Here is a 26475-nt window from a genome sequence, read left to right as displayed (position 1 = left end):
ATAAAAAAAATACCTGCCACATAAAGTAGTTGTAAAAACTGAACAAGACAACAAATGTGTCTGGAACACAGCGTTTACCACTGTGGCAAATACTTGAGGTCACTTTTAAAGTATTTGTACGATGCCTGAAACTATCAGTTGTTCCTCTTTCTAGTTTCAAAGTAACTTTAGCAGGAAAATATTTAATAATTCAAATCAGGGAGAAGATAAGCTCTTCGTTTTTATTAATGTTATTTAAAATTCTTATCTTGTCCTTCTTCTGATTTATGTTAACTTTAGGGAATCCCAGGAGAGAGAGGGATTCCTGGTGACCATGGAGCAAAGGGCCTGTGCGGAGACCCTGTAAGTGCTGGGACTGGGGGACTGCAAACTAACGTCACATCAGGGCTTGTTTCCCATCAGCACTTCTGATAGGGAAAGAGAGCCCACTTGAAGGTACTACAATAGCAGCCCTGAAATGAAATCATCATGGGCACAACTGTTTAGAATTTTAAAAGTAGGTTTCTTGTGCCTGATCCTATTTATATACAGTATGAGTATGGATAGTGAGAAGACCTTGCACATTGTTTGCACATGTATTTTTTGAGACTACATATTCAGAACTGTCCTTGTGCTTCAGAGCTATGAAGGAATTCTCCATTCCATTATCTTCCTCTGGGTATCTTGAAATATGGACAGAATGAAAGAAACAAAGCCATCTCTTTTTTCTATTCCCCAAGAGTCTTTCTCAATTAAAAATATTAGCTTCATTTCCTTGAGTCTAAGCCAACTAAAAGTACATTAAGCAAAACTTATGACCCAGAAACACCTGCTGTCATGGGGATGCAACCCAGTTGAGTAGGCATGACCTACACCAAAAGAAGCAGGACCCACGCCAACCTAGGGGATATGCCGAGTCCAATTAGACCTCAGTACTACAGGACTTTGATCACTATGCCCACACATCAGTCTCCAAAACCTCAATGAATTAGGATTTAGCGTTTTTTAAAACATTTATTAAAGTTTTAGAAATTGAGATATATTTGCATGTACAATGTTATATACATATAACATTGTGTAAGTTTAAGTATGTAACGGGTTGGTTTGATACATTTATATATTATGATTATCACCATAGTGTTAGCTAAGTCCTCTAGCATGTCATATAATTATCATTTCTTTTTTCTGGTGAGAACATACCAGATCTAGTCTTTTTTTTTTTTTAACATCTTTATTGGAGTATAATTGCTTTACAATGGTGTTAGTTTCTGCTTTATAACAAAGTGAATCAGTTATACATATACATATGTTCCCATATCTCTTCCCTCTTGCGTCTCCCTCCCTCCCACCCTCCCTATCCCACCCCTCTAGGTGGTCACAAAGCACCGAGCTGATCTCCCTGTGCTATGCGGCTGCTAGCTATCTATTTTATGTTTGGTAGTGTATATATGTCCATGCCACTCTCTCACTTTGTCACATCTTACCCTTCCATAAAGACACAGACCTACTAGAGAATGGACTTGAGGATATGGGCAGATCTAGTCTTTTAGCAGCTTTGAAGTATATGATACAGTATTGCTGTCTATAATCACCATGCTATTTGTTAAATCTCTCAAACTTATTGTTAAGCTGTAACATGCATCAGAAAAGTACACAAATTATAAATGCATAGCTTGAATGAATATAAATACACCTGTGCACTCACCACTCAGGTAAAGAAATGGAACATTAGACAACAGTAGAGCATCCCAGAAACCCTCTCAGGTCTACTCCAATCACTACCAGCCCTCCCTAAGGTAATCACTATCCCAGGACCATAAATTAGTTTTGCCTGCTATTGAACTTTTCAGTGGAATCATATAGGATACACTCTTCAGTTTCTGGCTTCTTTTGCTCAAGTATATGCTTGTGAGATGAATCCATGTTGTGAATATCAGTAGTTCATTCAATCTCATTGCTGTATAATATTCCATTGTGTGAATATATTGTGATCTATTTCTCCATTATGCTATTGATAGATATTTGAGTTGTTCCCAGATATAGCTTTTATAAATAGTGCTGCTATGAACATTCTTGTACATGTCTTTTGTACACATTTCTGTTGGGTCTATACTTTAAGAGTAGAACGTCTGGATGATAACTTGTACGCCTATGTTCAGCTTCTTTACAGCCAAACAGTTTTCCAAAATTTTTGTACTAATTTACACTCTCGCCATCAATGTACCAGAGCAGTGTACCACACTCATTAGAAAGCCTAAAATTTATAAAACTGACAATACCAAGTGCTGATAAGGATGAAAGGCAACTGGGAATGTCACAGGACTTTGTCTTTAATAACTCCTCCTCCAGTATACAGTGGGTTGATCAGAGAAAGAATTTGGTACAAAATATATTGACAAATATAAATGTTATGTATACATTGAAGATAACTTTGTTTAAAAAGCAGAAGAATTTTCACTTGAAGACAACATTGTTTACTAAATGACATCTGATAATAATCTGGTGACCTGAGAGTTTCAAACAACTTCAAAGTGTCTAATCAGAAACAAAAATCTATCCACAAATAAGTATAATTAAGAAATAGTAGTTCAAACATAAAGACATTTCAGTCATTGGTATATGATGGCTAAAAATTCACTTGGAGTATTGCCATAAAATTGTAATTCACTTTAATCAGAATTCCCCCTAGTTGTCTGGATGATTGTGTAACACCTTTAAAAGAATCTGAATAATGTAAAAGCATTTTTTTTTTTCGGTATGTGGGCCTCTCACTGTTGTGGCCTCTCCCGTTGCGGGGGCCTCTCCCGTTGCGGGGGCCTCTCCCGTTGCGGAGCACAGGCTCCGGACGCGCAGGCTCAGCGGCCATGGCTCACGGGCCCAGCCGCTCCGCGGCATGTGGGATCTTCCCGGACCGGGGCACGAACCCGTGTCCCCTGAATCGGCAGGCAGACTCTCAACCACTGCGCCACCAGGGAAGCCCTGTAAAAGTATTTTTATCTAAAGAGAAGTGTTCTATGACTTTGAGATGGCTGAAAATTCAACTCACTGTATCTTCCCTGTGATGTGTTGTCACTATATACTTACTTCAGATGGTTTTTCAATGCATAATAACTCTTCCCAGACACTTGGGAATATATATCTCAAATCAAAGACAAATCTGCTTTTTTCTGTGTGTTTTTTGGTGGGTTACCACTGCGGAAAAAAATTGGGGACAACAAGGCTGATAGAATCAATAGAACACGCACAAATGGCACAAATTCTTAAAAATCTGTGCTTATTCAGAGAGAATTTTTGATCACGTAAAAGCTAGCTTGTTTGTTTGAAATTTCCCATTTTGACCTAAATTTTTAAATGTATGTTATTGAATTATAGTTGATTTATAATGTGTTACTTTCTGCTGTACAGAAAAGTGATTTATATATATATATATTATTATATATATATATATATATTTACACACACACACACACACACACATTCTTTTTCACATTCTTTTCCATTATGGTTTGTCACAGGATATTGAATATAGTTCCCTGTGCTAGACAGTAGAATCCTGTTGTTTATCCATTCTGTATATAATAGTTTGCATCTGCTAATCCCAAACTCCCACTCCATCCCCCGCCCAGCACCACCACCCCACCCCCCGCCACTTGGCAAGCACAAGTCTGTTCTCTATGTCTGTGAGTCTGTTTCTGTTTCATAGATAAGTTCATTTGTATCATATTTTAGATTCCACATATAGGTGGTATCATATGATATTTCTCTTTTTCTTTCTGACTTACTTTACTTAGTATGATAACCTCTAGGTCTATCCATGTTGCTGCAAATGGCATTATTTCATTCTCTTTTATGACTGAGTGGTTATTCCATTGTGTGTATATATCCTACATCTTCTTTATCCATTCATCTGTGGATAGACATTTAGGTTACTTCCACGTCTTTGCTATTAAAAAGTGTGCCACAGTGAACATTAGGGTGCATGTATCTTTTTGAATTATGCCTAATTTATGCCCAGGAGTGGGATTTCAGGATCATATGGCAACTGTATTTTTAGTTTCTGTGGAGCCTCCACACTGTTCTCCATAGTGGCTGCACCAGTTTACATGTCCACCAACAGTGTAGGAGGGTTCCCTTTTCTCCACACCCTCTCCAGCATTTGTTATTTGTAGACTTTTTAATGATGGTCATTCTGACCAGTGTCAGGTGATACCTTATTGTAGTTTTGATTTGCCTTTCTCTAATAATTAGCAATGTTGAACAGCTTTTCATGTGCCTGTTGGCCATCTGTATGTCTTCTTTGGAGAAATGTCTATTTAAGTCTTCTGCCCATTTCCTGATTGGGTTGTTTGTTTCTTTGTTATTGAGTTGTATGAGCTGTTGATATATTTTGGAAATTAAGCCCTTGTCAGTCACATCATTTGCAAATATTTTCTCCCAGTCCGTAGGTTTTCTTCTCATTTTGTCAATAGTTTCCTTTGCTGTGCAAAAGCTTATAAGTTTGATTAGGTCCCATTTGTTTACTTTTGCTTTTATTTCTATCGCCTTGGGAGCTGACCTAAGAAAGCATTGGTATGGTTAAATCTCATGTAATCTTGGGGGAAAACTGAGCTAGCTCATTTGTCTGAGCTACAGAGCTTAGTAACGTTCATAATTCTAAAGCATATTATTATTAGAAGCCCGTGTTTAATCAAAACTTTGTATTAGATGATGCTCTTTTGTCCAATTTCATAAAATTGGCCAGATCATATTCAGACTGACCACACAGCTGGTCCGTATAGAAAGTGAAACATTCTGTTCTGTACAATGTGCTGCTATATGATTTTTTATGTCATCTCTTCAATTAAATAGTGCAGAGTTGGACTATAGTAAGAAGTGTATACACCCAGTGAAAGAAAATTTTGGACTTTACCTTCCTTTTTCTTCCTCACTTTTCTCATGAAAATACAATTCTTTAATATTGTAATTTAGGTATACCTGCCTGGAAAACTTAATAAATATTTAAACCTAAGGGTAAAACAGAAGACATAAGAAAATAATCTTTGGCTTTGGTATGTGGGGGAGAGAAATATTTATTCATGTAAGTTTTAGTGCTATCAGTTATAAAGTAAATTCTAAGCCCATCTTTTTCACTCTGTTAGCCTATAAGCTCTGTGAGTGTAGGAACTGCTTGTTTAAAAAGTTTCTGATGTATCTGGAATGATGCTGTGTCCCTGTTGGTGATCTCAGATTACTTATTGATTGATGAAGGTCATCTAATCTGCTATCAGCCAAACAGCCAGGCAGCTGGCTCTCATCAGGACTGGATAATTGCCATTCTCTCTCCATTTACTAGAGCTTTGACGAGTTGACTGGCTCAATTGATCGTCCAGGCATCATGGCTGCTCTGTTTGTGGTCCTAACTACCCAAGATAGAAAGCTTTCAGTTTGGCCTGCCAAGGATAACATCCCATAATGTGTGCCTGTTTTCAATGAGTTCCTGCTGGAACATTTGTATAAATATTGAGAAAAACTCAAGATTACAGGATTTTCTGAAAACCAGAAAAGTAGGAATGAGCAAATGAGGTTAGAAGGCGGCCAAGGACCCAGGAGGAGAAAGAGAGGGTGGGCGGCAGGTACAGTCCTCAGCGCTGTTCAGGGTCCTCTTGTTCTTGTGGTGGAACCTGTTACAGACCTTTGCCTTCAGTATTACTCAGCCACAAAAAAGAATAAAATAATGCCATTTGCAGCAACATGGATGGACCTAGAGATTATCATACTAAGTGAAGTAAGTCAGAAAGAGAAGACAAATATCATATGATATCACTTATATGTGGAATCTTAAAAAAAATGATATAAATGAATTTAGTTACATTTGACCCACAGATATAGAAAACAAACTTATGGCTACCAAAGGAGAAAGGTGGGGGACGGACAAATTAAGAGTTTGGGATTAACATATACACACTATTATATATAGAATAGATAACCAACAAAGACCTACTGTATAGCACAGAGAACTCAATATTTTGTAATAATCTATAAGGGAAAAGAATCTGAAAAACAATAGATATATATGTATATATAACTGAATCACTTTGCTGTACACCTGAAACTAACACACCATTGTAAATCAACTATACTTCAATAAAAGCAAACGACACAAAAAAATCTTTGCCTTCTCCCAAGGGCTGGGGAGAGTAAAATCTACCAACCCTCGAGTACAAACTTGCCGAGGCCTCAAGAAAGAAGACCAGAAGTTAAGAGAAAGATGGTAGTAGCAAGAAAGAAATACCTAAACACAAGTCATGTCACCCTTGCTTCCCTGGGCTCTGCCTTCCATCATGAGCTCTCACTTCAACCCCACACACTCATCTTAGGTCTTCTCTCTCCTCTGATAATGCAAAGCATGGAAGGAAAAGAAAACATTTGTAAACCATTTATAATTTAGCCTATTTCTGCTTTCAAATGGGTTGACCTTCTCGTCACCTTTTTGGGGGGTGACCAGGTGTATTACACACAAATTACATTTTTAAGGAAAAAATTTCAAAGCCTATCAATTTTTCTCTTTATTCTCTATTTTTTAGGGAGTTCCTGGATTTGACAATAGCATAGAAGGACCCAATGGCTTGAAAGGGGAACACGGAAGACTGGTAACTGTGTGGGCTTTTGGAAGTAAACATGTGATGATGTGACAACTGTGGGGCTTAGAGTTTTAGTGGTAGAATACGAAAGGCATATAAAGATTTTGGAATCAGAGTGAATATACTTAATACAGAAAAACTATTTTTAGGAGCAGAATGACCTTTTATTCCTCTTTATCTACTACCCTGGGATTTAAGACACATTCTCTTCTTCTGAATTTGGGGTGACTTTCTTCACCAAGCCATACCACTGAGGTCTCAATTTATGAATGCAAACATCTACACTCTAACTTAAACTGTAAGGTAGCTGATAGAAAGCACTAGCAAAAAAGTTTTTGGCCTTCCCAGGATCCAGAGGACACATAGCCTAAAAAGATGTCATGTTATACATAGTACATGATAAAAAAAGAACAAGAGCAGGACTTCCCTGGTGGCACAATAGATAAGAATCCACCCACCAATGCAGGGGACACAGGTTCGATCCCTGGCCTGGGAAGATCCCACATGCCACGAAGCAACCAAGCCTGTGTGCCACAACTACTGAGCCTGCACTCTAGACCCCGCGAGCCACAAGTACTGAAGCCCATGTGCGTAGAGCCCATGCTCCACAACAAGAGAAGCCACCACAAGGAGAAGCCTGTGCACCGCAACAAAGAGTAGCCCCCCTTGCCACAACTAGAGAAAGCGCACGTGAAGCAACAAAGACCCAACACAGCCAAAAATAAATAAAATTAAATCTTTAAAAAAAAAGAACAAGAACAAGGTCTGGTAGATCTATTAATCTCATGAAATATGAGATTTTTCAGAATTTAAAAAAATAATTATCTGGAAAATGTGTGTCTCTGGATCTTCTTGGTAAGGAAGTTCTTTGATGACTCCACCTGTGGGAGAGGTCTGATATGGTAGAAAGATCTTTGCTTTGGGAAAAGGCCTAGGTCATATTTCATGCTCTGTTCCTTACCAGCTCTGTGACCTCAAGGTACTCTCTGTAAACCTCAATTTTCTCATCTTCAAAATAGGACAAATAGCTTACTTTTAAAGGGGATGGTGGGAATTCGATGACAGACCCTGCTACATCATAAACCTTCAGTAAATGTTACCTGCCATTTTTATTAAGGGATAAATGTAAGTCTTGTTATAGACTCATAGTCATTCCCCCCTTTTCTACCTTGGGAAGACTTGTGTGTATTGTGAGATTTTACTCACGTTACGGTGTTAATCTACAAAGTTTAGCCAGACAGAGCAAGGAGTCCAAAGGTAGAAATCCAAACAAGTTGTAGCCATCGCTGACACACGGATGCTTCAATTATCCACTCTGTGGCAACACGGTATGGACAGTTTGATTTGAATACTCTAACTTATAGCCCAAACACAAGTTAGACAGTGGTGATGAACAGATGAAGTCATACCCACAGAGAGATATGATTTGTGACCAGTGGATTAAGGCCACATCCCATAGGGAGGATAACTCTAATTGGTGTGTCCCCATCCACCCTCCCAGGAGCACAACAAGTCAATGTTGGAGCACACATGTCAATGTTGTGTCATTATGGTCATACATCTGTCTGTTCCTTTGACAGGGAAGAAGAGGCTGGCCAGGCCCCCCTGGAACCCCAGGCTCCAGAAGAAAGACAGTAAGAACCCCCATAGACAAGTCAGCCCACTGCAGAGGAGCCTGTATTGGGATGAAATGGTTGATGGTGGGAGTGGGCAGGATGGTTCCACTGGGACTCACTACCTTAGGGAAATTGACTTGGGACAGAGCTGGCAAAGGACTCTGGAAGGGCCCTGAAGCTGAGGCAGGAAGGTGCTGGCTGCAGGGGAAGTTACCAATCAGAGGAAAGACCTGGGCAAAGAGAACACAAGAGCAGCCGACTAGGGGAAGAGTGGTCAAAGTTTGGCCTATTCAATAGGCCAGCTGAGGCTTAAAGTCCAAGACTCCATTCCTCTGCCCAGTTTTATGACTGCTTAGGTCAGTCCTGGTGTGAGTCCTCTGTTCTTACTTCCATTTTCTCTGACTCGCAAAGAAGAGTGTGTTCCAAGATATAAAAATAGTTTCTTGGGTGGACTACAATATATGGTTATGTGAGCTCCTGCTCAGAAAATAGAATGCATAATAAATGCAATATATTAAACTGGTTTTTATTTGTGCTAAATTTTAAAATATATATATTTTACTGAGATATAATTGATAGATAATATTGTATTAGTTTCAGATGTACAACATAATGATTCCATATATGTATATATTAAAGATGACCACCATTCAGCTAGTAAGTCTAATTAACATCCATCACCACACGTTGTTATGAATTTTTTTTCTTGTGATGAAAACCTTTTAAGATCTACTCTCTTAGCAACTTTTAAATATACAATATAGTATTATTAACTATAGTTGCCATGCTGTATATTCCATCCCATGACCATTTATTTTATAACTGGAAGTTTATACCTTTTGACCCCTTCCACCCATTTCACCCCCACCCCCATCCCTCACGTCTGACAACCACTAATCTAGTCTCTGTATCTATGAGTTTGATTTTTGGGGTTTTTTGGGTTTTTTAAGATTCCACATATAAGTGAGCTCATAGGGTATTTGTCTTTCTCTGACTTATTTCACTTAGCATAATGCCTTCAAGGTCCATCTATGTTGTCACAAATGGCAAGATTTCCATCTTTTTAATGGCTGAATAATATTCCATTGTGTGTGTGTGTATCACATTTTCTTTCTTCATTCATACATCAGTGGAGACCTAGGTTGCTCCCATGCCTTGGCTATTGTAAATAATGCTGCAATGAACATGGGGATATATCTTTTTGAGTTAGTGTTTTTGTTTCTTTGGATAAATACCCAGAAATGAAATTTCTGGATGATATGGTAGTTCTGTGTTTAAATTTTTTGAGGAACCTCCATACTGCTAAAAAGATTATATGTAATGTATGCCTATAAAAATATATCTGAGAGCAAAATTAAGTCACTTGCTTACGAAACCTTTTGGGGTCTTTTTCATTTGTTGTTATTTTTTTCACTAAGTACTTTTTTTTTTTAAGATGTTGGGGGTAGGAGTTTATTAATTAATTAATTTATTTTTGCTGTGTTGGGTCTTCGTTTCTGTGTGAGGGCTTTCTCTAGTTGTGGCAAGTGGGGGCCACTCTTCATCGCGGTGTGCGGGCCTCTCACTATCGCGGCCTCTCTTGTTGCAGAGCACAGGCTCCAGACGCACAGGCTCAGCAGTTGTGGTTCATGGGCCTAGTTGCTCCACGGCATGTGGGATCCTCCCAGACCAGGGCTCGAACCCGTGTCCCCTGCATTAGCAGGCAGATTCTCAACCACTGCGCCACCAGGGAAGCCCCCACTAAGTACTTTTTTAAAAAGATTCTGTGCTTGACTTCTTGGGAAAGTACTGACATTATAAAACAAAATCTTTATCCATTAAGAAGAGATAACTTTAATAAAATACACTTAAATGCCTGCATTGGGTTCTAAATTAGACCTGTCTCTTCTCATTGTGCAACATTTTCTTTCCATTCTTTATTTAGTTATCCAGCCTTTTCCAACTTCCTCCACCACTCCCAAAATATATATATATATAATGTTTTAAAACTGAGCACAAATAAAGAGTAGTTTAATAATTTCATTTATTATGCATTGTATTTTCAAAGCAGAAGTTCATAGAACCAGCTATATTATACTCCATCGGGAAAATATTTTTATGTCTTGGAACACATTCTTCTTTGCAAGGCACAGAAAATGGAAATAAGAACAGGGATTATGTTTAAAATGTGTAGAATTTAATTGTTGGGAAAGCCCTTTTTAATGCATCTAAAGATTTAAAAAATACATTTGCTATTTATTTTACTTTCTGAAAGGGTGTAGCCAGTTTACATACCCCAGGAAAATATTTTGAACTTAAGGAATATCATCCAAAAAATCCTGGCATGGGAGATATACTTTTCTTGTTTCATAGAGGCTATAATCTCTCTACAGGCTAAGGCAGTGACACCATGTATTATTTAAATCACACAACTCCTGAGAAATATGGCCCTTTCTTGGGTTATAGATTCAGCAGTGTCATTGAGTAAAAGTAAATTCCAGCTAAAGATGGCATAGTCAAGGGTTTTTTTAATACTGTTCCCCTTCTGTGCAACTCACCAAAAACAACAAAAGAAATTTAAAATAAATTAACAAAGAATGACTACAGCTTCAAGCCATGCATGGTGACGGTATTGGCCAACTATTTTATTTTATTTTATTTTTTAGAGGTTTTATTTTACTTTATTTTACTGAAATATAGTTGACTTACAATGTTATGTTAATTTCTGCTGTACAGCAAAGTGATTCAGTTATACACATATGCACATTCTTTTTCATATTCTTTTCCATTATGGTTTATTACAGGATATTGGATATAGTCCCCTGTGTTATACATTAGCACCTTGTTGTTTACCCATTCTATATATAATAGTTTGCATCTGCTAACCCCAAACTCCCAATCCATTCCTTCCCTACCCACCCTCCCACTTAGCAATCACAAGTCTATTCTCTATGTCTGAGTCTGTTTCTGTTTCATAGATAAGTTCATTTATGTCCTATTTTAGATTCCACATATAAGTGATACCCTATGGTATTTTTCTCTTTCTGATTTACTTTACTTAATATGATAATCTCTAGGTCCATCCATGTAGCTGCAAATGGCATTACTTCATTCTTTTTTATGGCTGAGTAATATTCCATTGTACATATATACAACATCTTCTTTATCCATTCATCTGTCGATGGATGTTTAGGTTGCTTCCATGTCTTGGCTATTATGAATGGTGCTGCTATGAACATAGAGGTGCATGTGTCTTTTCTTTTGTCTGGATATATGCCCAGGAGCGAGATTGCTGGATCATATATGGCAACTGTATTTCTAATTTTCTGAGGAACCTCCATACTGTTCTCCATAGTGGCTGCACCAACTTACATTCCCACCAACAGTGTAGGAGGGTTCTCTTTTCTCCACACCCTCTTTAGCATTAGTTATTTGTAGACTTTTTAATGATGGCCATTCTGACCTGTGTGAGGTGATACATCATTGTAGTTTTGATTTGACTTTCTCTAATGATTAGTGTTGTTGAACATCTTTTCATGTTTGGCCAACTGTTTTAAAATCTGGATCCTAATAAGGCAGGCTTTGGAAGCTGACGCATACCAACTCAAACCTGAATCAGGGATCAGATGTATCTAAAAATAGCTGCTCTAGTCCTGAAAAAGCTGATGAACAAAATCCAGGGATACTGTAGATTTTGAGAAGATATGGGAATATACTGATACAAATACGGTTTAGCAGAGGAGGCAGAAATAATGAGAAACTGAAGACTGTTCCATTTTTAAAATTACAACTTAGTAGCCTAGGCCAGGGAGGCTGCAGAGACAGAAGTAACAGTAACGGTTACAACTCAAAGAAACTATGACTTAAGGGGCTTTGTGTGAGTTCATGTCTCTTAAAGGCCAAAATTTGAAGGAAGAGGTAGCCATAAGTAAAAGAAATAATTCACAATGACAAAGTGTTTGAAACAACATATCTGTATCAAGTTTACTGTCACAAGTCCGGCTACACCCCATACAGTTATTCAGTAAATGGGTAGCCCTATTCAAAAGTGATTAATAATCAGAAATATTAATAGGCTTTATTATGAATTAATTGGATGATTATTAATCAGGACCTATGCATAGAAATTGCAAGAGAAGAGGAGGAAAACTACATGAGCAAAGGACAGATAAACCCTCATTAGAAGAGGAAGTATTCAATGATAAAGAAGAATAACTCTGGCAAATAGTTCTCCAAAAAAATTAAGACAAATGATTGCTCTAAGAGTCTAAAGATCTGACAAGACAATAGAAAGTGAAGAAAGCAAACTGGTAGTGCTTGGGGAGCAATGGAAAAGGAAATACATGTAGAACTATGATATATTAGAAGCAACAAAAAATTAGAACAAGGATGACTGAAAATATATCCAGGCATATGGTAATCAGGAAGCCACAAAAGCAGTGCTAGAGATGGAATACTGACAATGGAGAGCCAATAAATGTACAATTTGTGTTATTAAACACACCAAATGTAATGTAAACATTTTCAAAAATGTAATAAAAGATAACTTCTTGAAACAAACACTCAAATATGCAGAAAGAAAAGGCATACTCTGACTCAGCAAAAAACACTGATACAAAAATATCAACACTGAGCCACATTGCAGTGAAATTCCCAAACTTATTATGGAAAAGAAGAATCAAGGATTTCCAAGCAATAGAGATAGAAAACTCAGTCTGTCTTCAGCCTTCTCAACATTCAGGGCCAATAGGGAGCAGTACAATGGCTACAGAGTTCTGATGGAAATAAAGTGGTCCAAGATCTTTAGACCTACCTAAGATGTCCTTTAAGCATATAAGTAATCAATATGATCAAACCTTCAAAAACTCAAGCAATATAACCCCCATGATCCTTTGTGTAGAAATAAGACTAAACCATAGAAATAATGATTACAGGAAAAAATGTAAATGTTATACATTTGACCATCTAAAAACCATCTGCAAATAGAAAAGTGGGAAAAGGTATGGGGAAAGTTCCAAAATACTATGTCCTCATCTTTCATTGCAGGGAGTCAATGTCTAAACATCATCATAAGCTAAAATATGTATCACAAACATACCCTAACCTCCTAATTTTTAATTTTTTTTTAATAATCATTCTTTCCTCTTTGAGAATTATATATCTCTTACTGTCAAGAAATATTACCACCTCACATTTCCAATTCTTTGTTTTGTTTTTTCTTTTATTAAATACAAGTGAAAGACACAGAGAACAAATGTTTATTGATAGTGTTTCAAACACTGTGACAGTGAACCAGAGAAAGATTTTGGATGTAAAAACAAGTTCCACGTCCCTTACTTTGCCTGAATATAGGGTTGCATTCGGTTTCTCCTACCACAACTGGATGTATCCACCTAAAGCCCAAGTCTAAGCACATATACTTCCTGCTCCAAGAAGCCCCGTGGTTTCTGTTAAATGGAGTATGAACCCTTCAGCTTACTATTTTCAGCCTAGTAACCCTGTTACTCCCCTTTTCTCTCAACCTTTGACCCAGACTATCAAACACTCTTCCTAGTTTCCAGCCTCTGCTTCATTACTTAGGCTGTAGTCTCTGTTAGAAAGACTTCTTTCATTCTCTACCTGTAAAACTCCTACACATCCTGTGAAACCCATCTCAAAAATCTCTTTCTCTAGGAAGATTTTCCTGAAATGACCAAGTGGATATGATTGCTTTTTTTGAAACCCATATTTCTTTGTTTTATAATTTATTTTATTGAGGTATAGTTGATTTACAATGTTATGTTAATTTCTGCTGTGCAGAAAAGTGATTCAGATATATATACATATATGTGTATATATATATACATATATATATACATACATATATATATGTTCTTTTTCCTTATGGTTTATAACAGGATATTGAATATAGTTCCCCATGCTATACAGTAGGACCTTGTTGTCTATCAATTCGATATATAATAGTTTGCGTCTGCTAATCCCAAACTTCCAATCCATCCTTCCCCCACCTGCCCTCCCTCTTGGCAACCACAAGTCTGTTCTCTATGTCTGTGAGTCTGCTTGTTTCATAGATATGTTCATTTGTCTCCAATTTTAGATTCCACATGTGATATCATATGGTATTTGTCTTTCTCTTTCTGACTTACTTTACTTAATATGATAATATCTAAGTCCATCCATGTTGCTGAAAATGGCATTATTTCATTCTTTTTTATGGCTGAGTAATATTCCATCGTATATATGTGCCACAGCTTCTTTATCCATTCATCTGTTGATAGACATTTAGGTTGCTTCCATGTCTTGGCTATTATGAACATTACTGCTATGAACTTAGGGGTGCATGTATCTTTTTGAATTATAGTTTTGTCTGGATATATGCCCAGGAGTGTGATTGCTGGATCATATGACAGCTCTATTTTTAGTTTTTTGAGAAACCTCTCCATAGGGGCTGCACCAATTTACATTCCCACCAACAGTGTAGGATGGTACCCTTTTCTCCACACCCTCTCCAGCATTTGTTATTTGTAGATTTTTTAATGATGGCCTTTCTGACCAGTGTTAGGTGGTACCTCATTTTAATTTAGATTTGCTAATTATTTGAATTATCTAATAATTAGCAATGTTGAGCATCTTTTCATGTGCCTGTTGGCCATCTGGATGTCTTCTTTAGAGAAATGTCTATTTTGATCTTCTGCCCATTTTTCGATTGGGAGAAACCCATAATTCTGTCTTCCCCTTTCTTATGCTGTTTGACATATTCTGCCTCATAAATATTTGTAATATTTATCTCCTACCCACTAACCCAGAGAGTGAGGGTCCTCCGAGGTCAAGAACTGTGTGTCATATTTATGCTCCTATGGTTCCCATCCTCTATGCTTTGTAGATAGTAGATCTTAGGTATATATTTCTCTGAATGAAACTGCAGTGAATTGAACTAGAAAAGATAAACCCTTGTGTAAAAAGAGTAGAGAGAGCTGCTCTTCATCTCTCTGATAGGGAGGTTTAGACTTTCATCTCAAGATAACTCTTCAGGTTTTAAAGAAATAGGCCTCCAACCATTTCCCCAGACACATAGTCTATTTCCGAAATAACAATAGATTTTGACTGAAATATGATTAGAAGAATTTAAAGTCTGCAATACTGACCTCACACAGAAATTTGACCTGAATATCTCAAATTTCCATCAAGAAGATGTTGTCTGATATTTGTTGACTTTTGTAAATCCTGGATGTTATAACCTTATTGAGAGATCCTAAGTCAGACAATAAAATATCTTTGTCTCTTGATTCCCAGATTTATGAAATATTGATCTAGAATATACTCAGACCTTAACCTTATATATGAGAGTAGTAGGAAAAATCCATTTTTTTGATTGAATATTTTATTAACATATTGAATTGAGTAACTCTTGATTGCTTAAGATGATTCTTTCATTTTTGACAGGTAAGCATATTTGGCTTCTTGAAGGGGAGGGGGATAAAATTAGTTTGGCTATCGTTAGCTTCTGAAATTAATCTATAATAAAGTTCATAAAGTTAATTCTCGCAGTGTTTCCTCTGGCTTCCTGCCTTTTGACCACTTCTACTCCTGATTTCTGGCTTACTTGGTAGTACTTTGGAAAAATGAAAAGTACAATTCAAATCAGCCAATTTTGGTGCTTGTGACAAGTTCTAGTAGTAGTTTAGTGGAGGATAAATTATTGACCACAGTCTATTCTCACAAGTATTTATAGATTTACATTATCTATAGTCTTAATTACCTATTGCCTGAGGATAGAAATTCAGAGTTGGCAACATTTTGCTTTCATGGTGAAGTGGATAATTTAAAGCAATATGTGGGAATTTTTCTTTTAATGTCAGTGACTTAAGGTGTCCATTACTAATTTAAATTAAATATAAAAAAGCATTTTTTCAGAGTTAAAGATATCTACCTTTTTTTTCCCTATTGTAGGCAGTTCATGGCCAGAGGGGACATACAGGCCCACAGGTACAGTGATTTTTTTTTTTTTCTTAACTGTAAATGATAAATATTCTGTGTCTAGTCAAGGAGCCTGAATAGACTCTGGAAAGTCTTTCCAAGCCGAAATTTCTTTCGCTTTTTGATAATAATGGTTGTGGAATCAAATTTTGGAAAACTTTTAGGCTACAATTTAAAGAATTCAAACCTTAAAAGAAAATTAAAATTTGAGCACTTTAATTAAAAACTCTAAAAATTAAAGTTAAGAGACAATACTTGGCCCAATTATCATTAAATTTAACTTTGTCTGGATTTCAAGTATTGATACAAACTCTAGTAATTCAGTGAGTGATCTTTCTTTTAGATTTTTGTTCAGTTAACTCTTAACCTTACTTATAATTTGCACAAACCCCTTTTTAACTGAGAGTACAGTAAAACCTTAATACAAATTAGATAATCTGAAGGTTTTGTTCAAAATTTGACCATACCAACTGTCATATCATATCCCCTTTGTACATATTGGTGATAAATGTATCATGAATAAATAATTAATAAATAAATACATGAAACTGCAATATTTTTGAAAGAGCAGTGACTAAGATTTTACAAAATTGAGGAACCACACATCTTCAGCTTGAAAATACAATGAGGATAAATAACAAATTCACTCACAATCACATCATGGTAAAACTCCAGAATGTTAAGAAAACATCTTAAACACTACCAGAGAGAAAAGACACTTTTACCCATGAGAGGAATAACCAGTTAGATTGCAGCAGGCTTCTGTTCAACAATAAAACATACCAAAAACAACAAAGTAATGTTTTGCAGGTGCAGAAGAAAAATAACTGTTAACCTAGAGTTTTATACCTAGTTAAACTATGAATGAATGTAAAACAGACATTTTCAGATAGACAAAGACTAAGAATTTACCATCCACAGATGTTACACACACACACACACATACACACACACTTGCACACACTTTTTTCAAGGTTAGACTGCAACAAAATGGAGAGTGGATCCAGAAAAATGGCGTGAAATGAATGAAATGAGATTGGGAAGAGAAAGTGTTGAGAAATTTCCTCTTTATGATTTCTAGGAAAAGCATCAGTGAGGGACATTTAATCTCATCTAACTGTGTAACAACTGAGATGTAAACTTAAGCTATCCAATAGTCTAAATTAAACTTTTTAATCTTATTTGGAATTCTTATCTGTGGCAGAGTTCAAGGGCAATATGAAGGGAATGCTCAACTTTTGGTCCCTAGATATTCAATCTATTTGAATATAAATACAGTGTAAGATGCCTGGAGATTTTTTAAGAAAATATGGAGTAAATTGTGAGTTTTTTCAGGCCAACACCCAAGTTTGATACAGTATATAACAAGTATTATAGGAAAAGAAGGGATGTGTGTGTGTGTGTGTGTGTGTGTGTGTGCGCACGCACACATGCATGTGTATAAAGAATGAAAGCAAATACACCAATATATTAGCTGTGGTTATCTCAGCTTGATGAGGTTATAGAAGATTTTTTTTTTTTGCGGTACACGGGCCTCTCACTGTTGTGGCCTCTCCCGTTGCGGAGCACAGGCTCCAGACATTCAGGCTCAGCAGCCATGGCTTACAGGCCCAGCCGCTCCGCGGCATGTGGGATCTTCCTGGACCAGGGCACGAACCCATGTCCCCTGCATCGGCAGGCGGACACTCAACCACTGCACCACCAGGGAAGCCCCTAGAAGATTTTTATTTCCCTTGTTGTATTTACCTTTATTTTTCATATTTTTTGCAAAGATTCTGCACTTACATTGTGATTGGAAAAATATTTAGAATCTTGCACATAAAGAAGATAAAATTTCTCAGGAAACAATGTTAACAGTTTGATTTCTCTCTCCCCACAGGGGGAAACAGGCATCCCAGGCCCAGATGGACTTGCAGGGTCACTGGGACTTAAGGGTCCTCAGGTACGTATCAAGACTAATCAGGCTTTGAAAAAATGGTTCTGAAGAACCTAGAGGCAAGACAGGAATAAAGACACAGACGTAGAGAATGGACTTGAGGACACGGGGAGGGGGAAGGGTAAGATGGGTCAAAGTGAGAGAGTGGCATGGACATATATATACTACCAAATGTAAAATGGATAGCTAGTGGGAAGCAGCCGCATAGCACAGGGAGATCAGCTCAGTGCTTTGTGACCATCTAGAGGCGTGGGATAGGGAGTGTGGGAGGGAGACACAAGAGGGAGGAGATATGGGGATATATATGTATGTATAGCTGATTCACTTTGTTATACAGCAGAAACTAACACACCATTTTAAAGCAATTATACTCCAATAATGATGTTCAAAAAAAAAAAAAAAAAGACTAGTCAGGCTTTGAGAATGGAAAGAAGAATCTGAAGCCTTGATAGAATACCTCCAACCCCCTTGCAGAAGTACAGATGTTTCAAGTGTTTTCAGGGTAGTAAAGTAAGGAAGCAACACAGTCTTGATTTGTACAGCATTTGGTCTCCTTTATCTGAGTTTTGTCCCAGTCAAGAGGTGGAAAGGGAATGAACACGCTGGGTAGTGGTCCCTGTGCTGGCTAGTCCAGGACAGGGTCCAGGCTGGCTAGTGTATCATAGGGAGACAAACCAAGGAAAATACTGAGCCTCAAAACTGGAAATTTTGGTCAATTTAGCACAGTAAGAGCTCAGTGTTATATATCTGGATGCCTGTGATGTAGAAAAAGTGACTCTAGCCTAGGAAAGAATTGTTCCAAATAGAGCTGAGATCTTCAGCGGGGTTATCTATAGTCATCTTTCTAGCTCACTTCTCCAGGGAGCTGCCTCAAGCACTTTTTCCTTTGCAAGGAACAAGCCATGGTTGGCTCTTACCCTGATTATATGAGGGGAAAAGAAGCATGTGCCAGAAAGAGCAAAATGTAGCCTAAAATAATCATGAGAAGGGAAGGGAAGTCCTCAAAAATGCTGAGGTGAAAGAAAGGTCAGATATAAGAAAGTTAGAACATTTTTTTTTTCTCTCCAAACTTTTACTTTTGAAATCTTGAGAAGTAAATTTGCTCTTTGGCAAATGCAGGATAAGCAATGGTCCTGAAATTTTTCAAAGTTTTAGTTCACGTAGATTAAAAAAATTGAAGTAACTATTATATGTTAACAGCCTGCTGCACTGAAGTTGGGCAAAATATCCTTAGACATCAGAGGAGAAACTTAATCCACATTTTACCAAGATTTCAGAGCAGTAAACAGTCTGCCCCTGGGACCTCTGTCTCTTTCTGACTCAATGGCTTTTCTTTGTCTTACTTGGCAGCCGAGGAATGTTCACTTTTCTTACCTTCAAGTGAGAAATATTTGTCACTGAGATCATGGGGAAGCATTTCAATAGATTGGCTGGCTTTACTTCATACTAAACAAGTAATACTACATCTCTTCTTCCATTTTATAGACTCTTACTTTTTTATGACATAATTTAAAAGGAGATGCAAAAACCAAGCACAGCATGAAGGTTCCTCCACATAACATATGAAGCCAAAGTTAATAGTCAACATAATATTACAGAAGTAGAATTATCTAAATTTCATCTTACCATGTGCCATGTCTTATTTATGACCAGTATTCAGTGTGGTCATTAAATAGAAAATCCACTTAATTATCCCAGTTTCAGATTTACATAAGTAAGGATTATTTTTTTAACTTAAGAAATACATTTATTTTGAGTACAGACATGCTTAGGATAATTAGAAAGCAATACTGGAAAATTCGGCTGTTCAGTATTTCTTCACTTTGACTACAAATGCCCAACCATTTAAGGGCTAGGTTGGACCCTGTATCCTTGCAGAGAGGGAGAGCTCGACCGATCAAGACAGAACCAAAACCATGAGTGAAGTTCTCTTTCCAATTTCTGTCCACGTTACTGACTTCGCATTTCCATTTTTAATATTCAAGTTAATAATCTAGTATTCTCTTTTAGGGAGAGAATAATGCTTTAATTCTCTGTTGTAGGGCCCAAGAGGAGAGGCTGGTATGAAAGGAGAAAAAGGAGGTCTGGGAAGTAAAGGTCCCCAGGTATGTAATGAGAGACAGTGACTGCATCTGGCTTTGATCTTGGCTTGAATGTGGATGTCCTTATGGTTTCCTCCCTGCAGATGGAGTTATCTACTGCCTGTGAACCAGCAAAGTGTATGAAGTTTGACTTTGGGGGTCGATGTGGTGGCCACATCACATTCTGTTCCCTACCTTACGGAGTGGGTGTCGTTATGTCAGAATCAGACACAGAGGTAGAAGATGGCAGCACAGCCATTACTATGAGGTTAAGAATTCCTCCTCTATGTAAATCAGGTCACGTGACTTCCTTATCCCCGTCCTCAGGGGCTTCCCTTTGCACCCAGAATACAGCCTACTTCAGTGGTTCTCAACTAACCACACATGAGAATCTCCCAGGACGACTGTAAAATACTCTACCACCTGGAACTCTCCCCAGACCACTTAAATCTTAATTCTCTCCAGGTGGTTCTAATATACACACCCAGCATTGGGAATGAACTGTCCAATATCAGCACGTCTCTACCTTCAAAGTGCATAATAATCACATAGAGAACTTGTTAAAATGCAGATTCTGGGGACTTCCCTGGTGGCGCAGTGGTTAAGAATCCACCTGCCAATGCAGGGGGCATGGGTTCGAGCCCTGGTCTGGGAAGATCCCACATGCTGCAAAGCAACTAAGCCCGTGTGCCACAACTACTGAGCCTACGCTCTACAGCCCACAAGCCACAACTGCTGAAGCCCATGCACCTAGGGGGCCGTGCTCCCCAACAAGGGAAGCCACCACAATGAAAAGCCCACACACCACAACGAAGACCCAACATGGCCATAAATAAATAAATAAAATTATTATTTTTTTAATGCAGATTCTGATTGAGTAGTTGTGGGATGGGGCTTGAGATGCTACATTTCCATCAAGCTCCTAGGTGATGCTGATGCTGCTGGTCCTGAGACCACACTCTGAGCAGCAAGTCCCTGTACATGATCTGGTCCTTGACTACCTGCTATCATAGAATATACTTATTTGTTTAGCTGTGTGTCTTCCCTTCTAGACTGTAAGCTCTGTGATGGCTAGGACTTTGTCCCAGAGCCCAGAATAAGAGTGCTTCCACACACATTTGTATAATGAATTAATCAGTAAATGAATGAATGAGTCTCAGTTGGGACTTGTGCTCTGGGCTAACATGAAGGTAAAGGGAATCCATTACTCTGTGTCCATTAGTTAAACTGGGCAGTGGTCCAATGCTTAAGTGGATATGTTCATCATCAAAATTTTTTAGAAGGTATTTGCATGAACTTGTATCTCATGACCCAATATTTTAAAGCATATTAATTCCTGCTCATAATGATATTTGTTCCTAATTTTGATGAATGTGCCCCTTCAAAAAGCATGACAACTTTAAAATTTCATGTAGGACTAAACTGATGAAATGTAGCTATTTTGGATTCACATCCTTGAATCATTGCTGGCACCACAAATCGGGATTTTAAAAAAAAAACAGTAAATGCCAAAGGAAACATATATGTGGTGATTATCTCATCTGTTTATATGAAATATTGAGATGTAAAAGGTTTGAAATCCAAAGAGCTTGGTAATTCCCTTGCTCTAGAATCCAAAATTGTATCCAAGTGGCTATTACTCAAATAAGGTATTCCATTTGCCCTGTAGCATACTTCTATGAGAGGGTCCCCTTTAATCTCACCTTGGCAGGAATGGTCATAGTCATAAATCATCCAGCCTCTTGGCATCACCAGAGTTAGTCAAAAGGCACCACTTCCCTCTAGCCCAGCTCTTCTGTTTAACTGGCTGGAAAATGTGTTTCTTTCTTTGATTGCTTTTCTGGAAATACCCTTGTCAAAACAGTGAAAGTGCCATTTCAAAGATGTATAGAATTTTCTGTGCTTAGGAGGTGATGAATTAGATCTCAACATTGTTGCTTTCAAAGGAAAACCATGGGAGACAAACACAATCAGATAGACAAAAGAGTATTATTCTTTATTGGCTCTATAAATTCACTGACATAGGCTTCATAATGTTTTACAGCACAAGGACCAGCCTCTTGAATGGAATTACATGAGTGTTTTCTAACTGCAGGCTTTAAAGTGTTTCTTAGGATGTACATTTAGAAAAAGGGATGTGATTTCTGTTGACAGTGTTCTGAAGACTTATTAATTTATGCACTGTTGGGGAATTCTGCTTAGATCAAACGTGCTAATCCAGCCAAGTATATAGCTATGAGATAAAAGAAGTACAGTCCATGATACAATGAGAAAGAAGAAAGAACTTTGAAAGGAATGGCATATTCTTTTGTACCTTCCTTTGTTCCTTTCTTGTTTGGTTTACCTTCAAGTCCTACACTAATATAACCAATGCTTAGAAAAGGAATGGAAAATAAGATGTAAAATACTAATTCCAGTTAGAGCTGGAATTATTCTTTAAATACTTAGAAATATCATATGAAATATCAAGCATCATATGAAATATCAAGAAAGGTTGAAATTATTCAGTGCAAATTTGGGATACAAAGTATAGTTTCTGTTGTTATTTTTCTAAAGCATAGCATAGTAGTCAAGGGCACAGAGTCTGGAGCCAGCCTGCCTGGGTTAGATTGCCAGGTTTGTATCTTCCTAGCCATGTGGCCTTGGGCAAATTATTTAGCCTCTCTGTGCCTCAGTTTTCCCTGCTGTAAACTGAGAATAGTAATAATAGCTACCACATTGAATTGTTGTGAAAATTAAATGGTTTAATATATATAAGAGCTTAGAACAGTGCCTGCAATATAATACGCATCATATAAATGTTTTTACTACTATATTGCATCAACATTACCTAAGTTAACAGGCTCATTTTATGCCCAAAGCATGCTAATGCCAATCCAAGGAAGGCCATAATAATAGTAACACTATAACAATATATAATCTATATTGCAGTCATTGAATTTCATCATTCTGCATAATCCAGATTGGATGATCCATCAACCATTTATTTTACTCACTTGACAAACATGTACTGAGCACTTCCTGTGTGTCAGGCCCTGTAGTAAAATAAAAGGGTGAATGAAACATAGACCCTAGCCTCAAGTACTCCCAGTCTCATAAAGGAAACTCATGCAAACAAATAATTGAGATGTGACGTACTGAATGTTAAAATAGAATTATACCCAAGGTAGAGTGGTGGGAGAATGGATGAAGTTAAAGGAGGAAGAGAGTGGCTTAGCTTTTGCAGGATAAGGAGGTGTTTTCCAGGTGACCAAGGGAGAAGCAGGCACAGGAAAGGAACCAGGTTGTCTGAAAAAAGATCAAGGTGAGTTTGGGAAACCATAAATGGTTCAATGTGGATGGAGTGTAGGGTGCATGCAAAAGGATCAGAAGTTGAGGTTGGGGGCCATCTCCTACACTAGCACCATCCAGGGCAGCATCTTCACAGGTGTCTTGGGGTTTGCTCTTGCATTAGCTCACCCCTTGCTGGTCTTTTGATTTTTATTTCTCAGACTTAGCTCATATCTGACTCTTACAGAAGCTGAGCATTTAATCTCCTTGAGTTGTTCCATCCCAGCATGATATTTGCTGGTTGTGAGTGTAGAAAAGATTTTACCCCCATAAAACTGATCCAGATTCCTTTTAAGTATGGGAAGAACCCACACCTCTTGCCCCTGCCCTGCCATATCTCACCCAAAGTCAAAGTGTTCTTGGCAGTGCCCCGGCCATTTATCCCAAACTCCTAGTACAATCCCTTGTGATAAGATGCTACCTGAGGACATTTTTAAAACATTTACGCCTCCTCTAAACACCTCCTTTCTATCCTCACTTAAGCAGTTGTGATTGCCAAGGACTCTGTGTCAGAGTCTCAAAGGGAACGTGATCCCCAGCCCAAGTCCCCATGTTGGAGGTTAGATCTGGCCCCAGCCTCCTGCATCAAGCTTGGCAATTCACATTTTTAAAACTCCAGTCTCAGCTGGTGCACGGATGGTAAGAGTTTTGGAATCCTGTCCCAGACATGGGCCTCAGAACAGCAGACAGAGTGGCTGGGAGTTCAGTCTTTAGAGTCAGAATCAGGTTGCGTTCCCATCTCATCCTCTTATTAACTGATTGATTTGTGGTTAAATGCTTTGAGAACCTGTTTTTGAGTGGTAAAATGGTGTTAAGAATATGTATCTGAACTACCAAATGTAAAATAGATAGCTAGTGGGAAGCAGCCTCGTGGCTCAGTGCTTTGTGTCCACCTAGAGGGGTGGGATAGAGAGGGTGGGAGGGAGATGCAAGAGGGAGGAGAAATAGGTATAAATGTATATGTATAGCTGATTCACTTTGTTATACAGCAGAAATTAACACACCATTGTGAAGCAGTTATACTCCAATAAAGATGTTAAAAAAAAAAGAATATGTATCTCATTGTGTTGTTGTAAGGATTGAAGACGCCTATATATAAATATATACCTCTTAGTACAGTGCCTTCCACAAAATCAATGCTCAATAAAAGGCTGTCATTACAACAAAGCCAATGGAGATTTGGCTAATTCTCTTTCCCTTTAGATGCCCTGAGCTCCTTTTTATACTCCACAACTGCTCTTGATCTCAGATCCAGGCAAATTTTTGACTCTTGGTATCTTAGGGGTGGCAGGGAATTTTCCTTCTTTCCTTTACAAACATAGTCCCTTTTACAACCAGCTGTATTTGAGGAGGTAATATATCTGGGTAACAATTCACTGAAGTTTAAGCCCCATTCAAGCAGTCACAAACCCTGGTTTGGTACTTTGTGTGATTCTGCACAGGAAACAGGATCAGGTTTTCTGATGTTCTAGTTACAAGACTGTCCATTTCCATCCATCCATCTAAGAAATCTTTTATTTTGAAGGACTTTCAAACAGGATTATCTCTCATTGTGCTTGTGTGTGCTTGTGGGGACTATACAGGAAGTAATCTCTGAGAAATCTCCTTCATCTCATAGAACTCATTATGTCTGAAGGAAGCACAAAAAGTGAGTTCTTAAGCAAGATTTCCAATATACCTCTTATTGTCAAGGACAATTAAAATCTCTCTACTTCAGAAGTACATTTCATGTACATGTGAAGTACATGAAAATTTCATATGGAAGACCAACAAGCTAAACACACTATTTCATCCCTCTTGGGGACCATTCCTGGATAGGTGGATGGATAGATAGAGAAATGGATGGGTGGATTGATTGGTTCTACATACAATACTAAGTTCCAGAGATATGAAGTCAATAAGATGTGCCCCTTCTTTCAAGGAGTGTACAGGCTGGCATCTAGTGGATGAGAGAAATAAGTGAACAACTACCTACAGAGTAGAAGAATCTGTGGGACAATTATGTGGCCCAACTCAGCCAGGGAGTTCAGGTCTTCTTCTTGAAACAGTGATGCTAAAAGTAAGATTTTCAAGAAAGGGAGACTGTACCTCTCCCTAGATGGGAAAATGGAAGAGCTAAGGGAACATCTTGTGTAAGTGTGGAGACATAAGACAATGGGAAGAATTTGGGGACTTCAGATGGTTTGATGAGCATGACCATAGAGTGATTGATGACTGCAGAGGCATGCAATACCCACATTTTGAGGGATTTTACATATCAATAAAGACCTTCAATTTTATTCTGAAATCTACTCAGAATTCAGAATTTCAGACAAAGCGATAGCATCATCAGCCTGACATTTTAAATCAAAAGAGAAAAAGAAAGGAGAATGGATTAGAATGAGGCCAGGCTACATTCAGGGAAGCCTGGAATTTAGGCAAGAATGCAAGAAGGGCCTGAACGTAGGTGATGGCCATGGGAATGGAAGAGAGATGGATACAGAAAGGGAATAGAACCTGTAGGACTTGTAGCTGATTGATTTTGAGAGATGAACTAGAGGGAGGGGTCTAGGATGATTCTTAGGTTTCTGGATTGGGTTTCAAGAGAAGTAAAGTGTGGCACCATTCCTTATGAAAAGAATAGGACTGAGTGTGACTGGAGGCAAATATGATTTTCTTTGGTAACCAGTTCCTATGAAATACCCAATAGGGATTTTAATAGATGATTCTGCTGTTCAGTTGAGTGGTTTGGACCAGAGTCATATATTTAGGAATCATTTTGTGGAAGTGGTATGTGAAAATATATGTGGTGTCCCTCAGGAAGAGGGGATGAAGTGAGAAAATAAGGTTAGAGGAGCGCTGGGGTACATGGAGATTTAAGAGGCAAATAGAAGACAGAGAATCTTCAAAGTTTACTGAGAAGAGACCAGAAAGGGGCCAGGAAGACCATGGTAACTTGGTGTTACAGAAGTTAATGG

The 26475-nt window shown here is 38.0% G+C and overlaps 1 protein-coding gene across 1 annotated transcript in view; it reads left to right on the top strand.

The window, feature by feature from the left end:
• LOC111168165 (collagen alpha-6(VI) chain) overlaps window positions 1-26475 on the top strand; it is a 111781-nt gene that overhangs the window by 35360 nt on the left and 49946 nt on the right. Inside the window, exons 17-22 of the mRNA XM_089911159.1 lie at window positions 280-342; window positions 6543-6608; window positions 8180-8233; window positions 16145-16180; window positions 18051-18113; window positions 20150-20212. Coding sequence (XP_089767285.1) covers window positions 280-342; window positions 6543-6608; window positions 8180-8233; window positions 16145-16180; window positions 18051-18113; window positions 20150-20212 — 345 coding nt within the window. The remainder of the gene's footprint in view (window positions 1-279; window positions 343-6542; window positions 6609-8179; window positions 8234-16144; window positions 16181-18050; window positions 18114-20149; window positions 20213-26475) is intronic.

The sequence above is a fragment of the Delphinapterus leucas genome, chromosome 4 (genome assembly GCF_059928025.1).
Source record: "Delphinapterus leucas isolate spDelLeu-1000000601 "Yukka" chromosome 4, BTC_Dleu_Yukka2, whole genome shotgun sequence".
Lineage (NCBI taxonomy): Eukaryota > Metazoa > Chordata > Mammalia > Artiodactyla > Monodontidae > Delphinapterus > Delphinapterus leucas.
The sequence above is the reverse complement of the archived record's forward strand: the minus strand, read 5'-3'. Positions and strand labels throughout refer to the sequence as shown.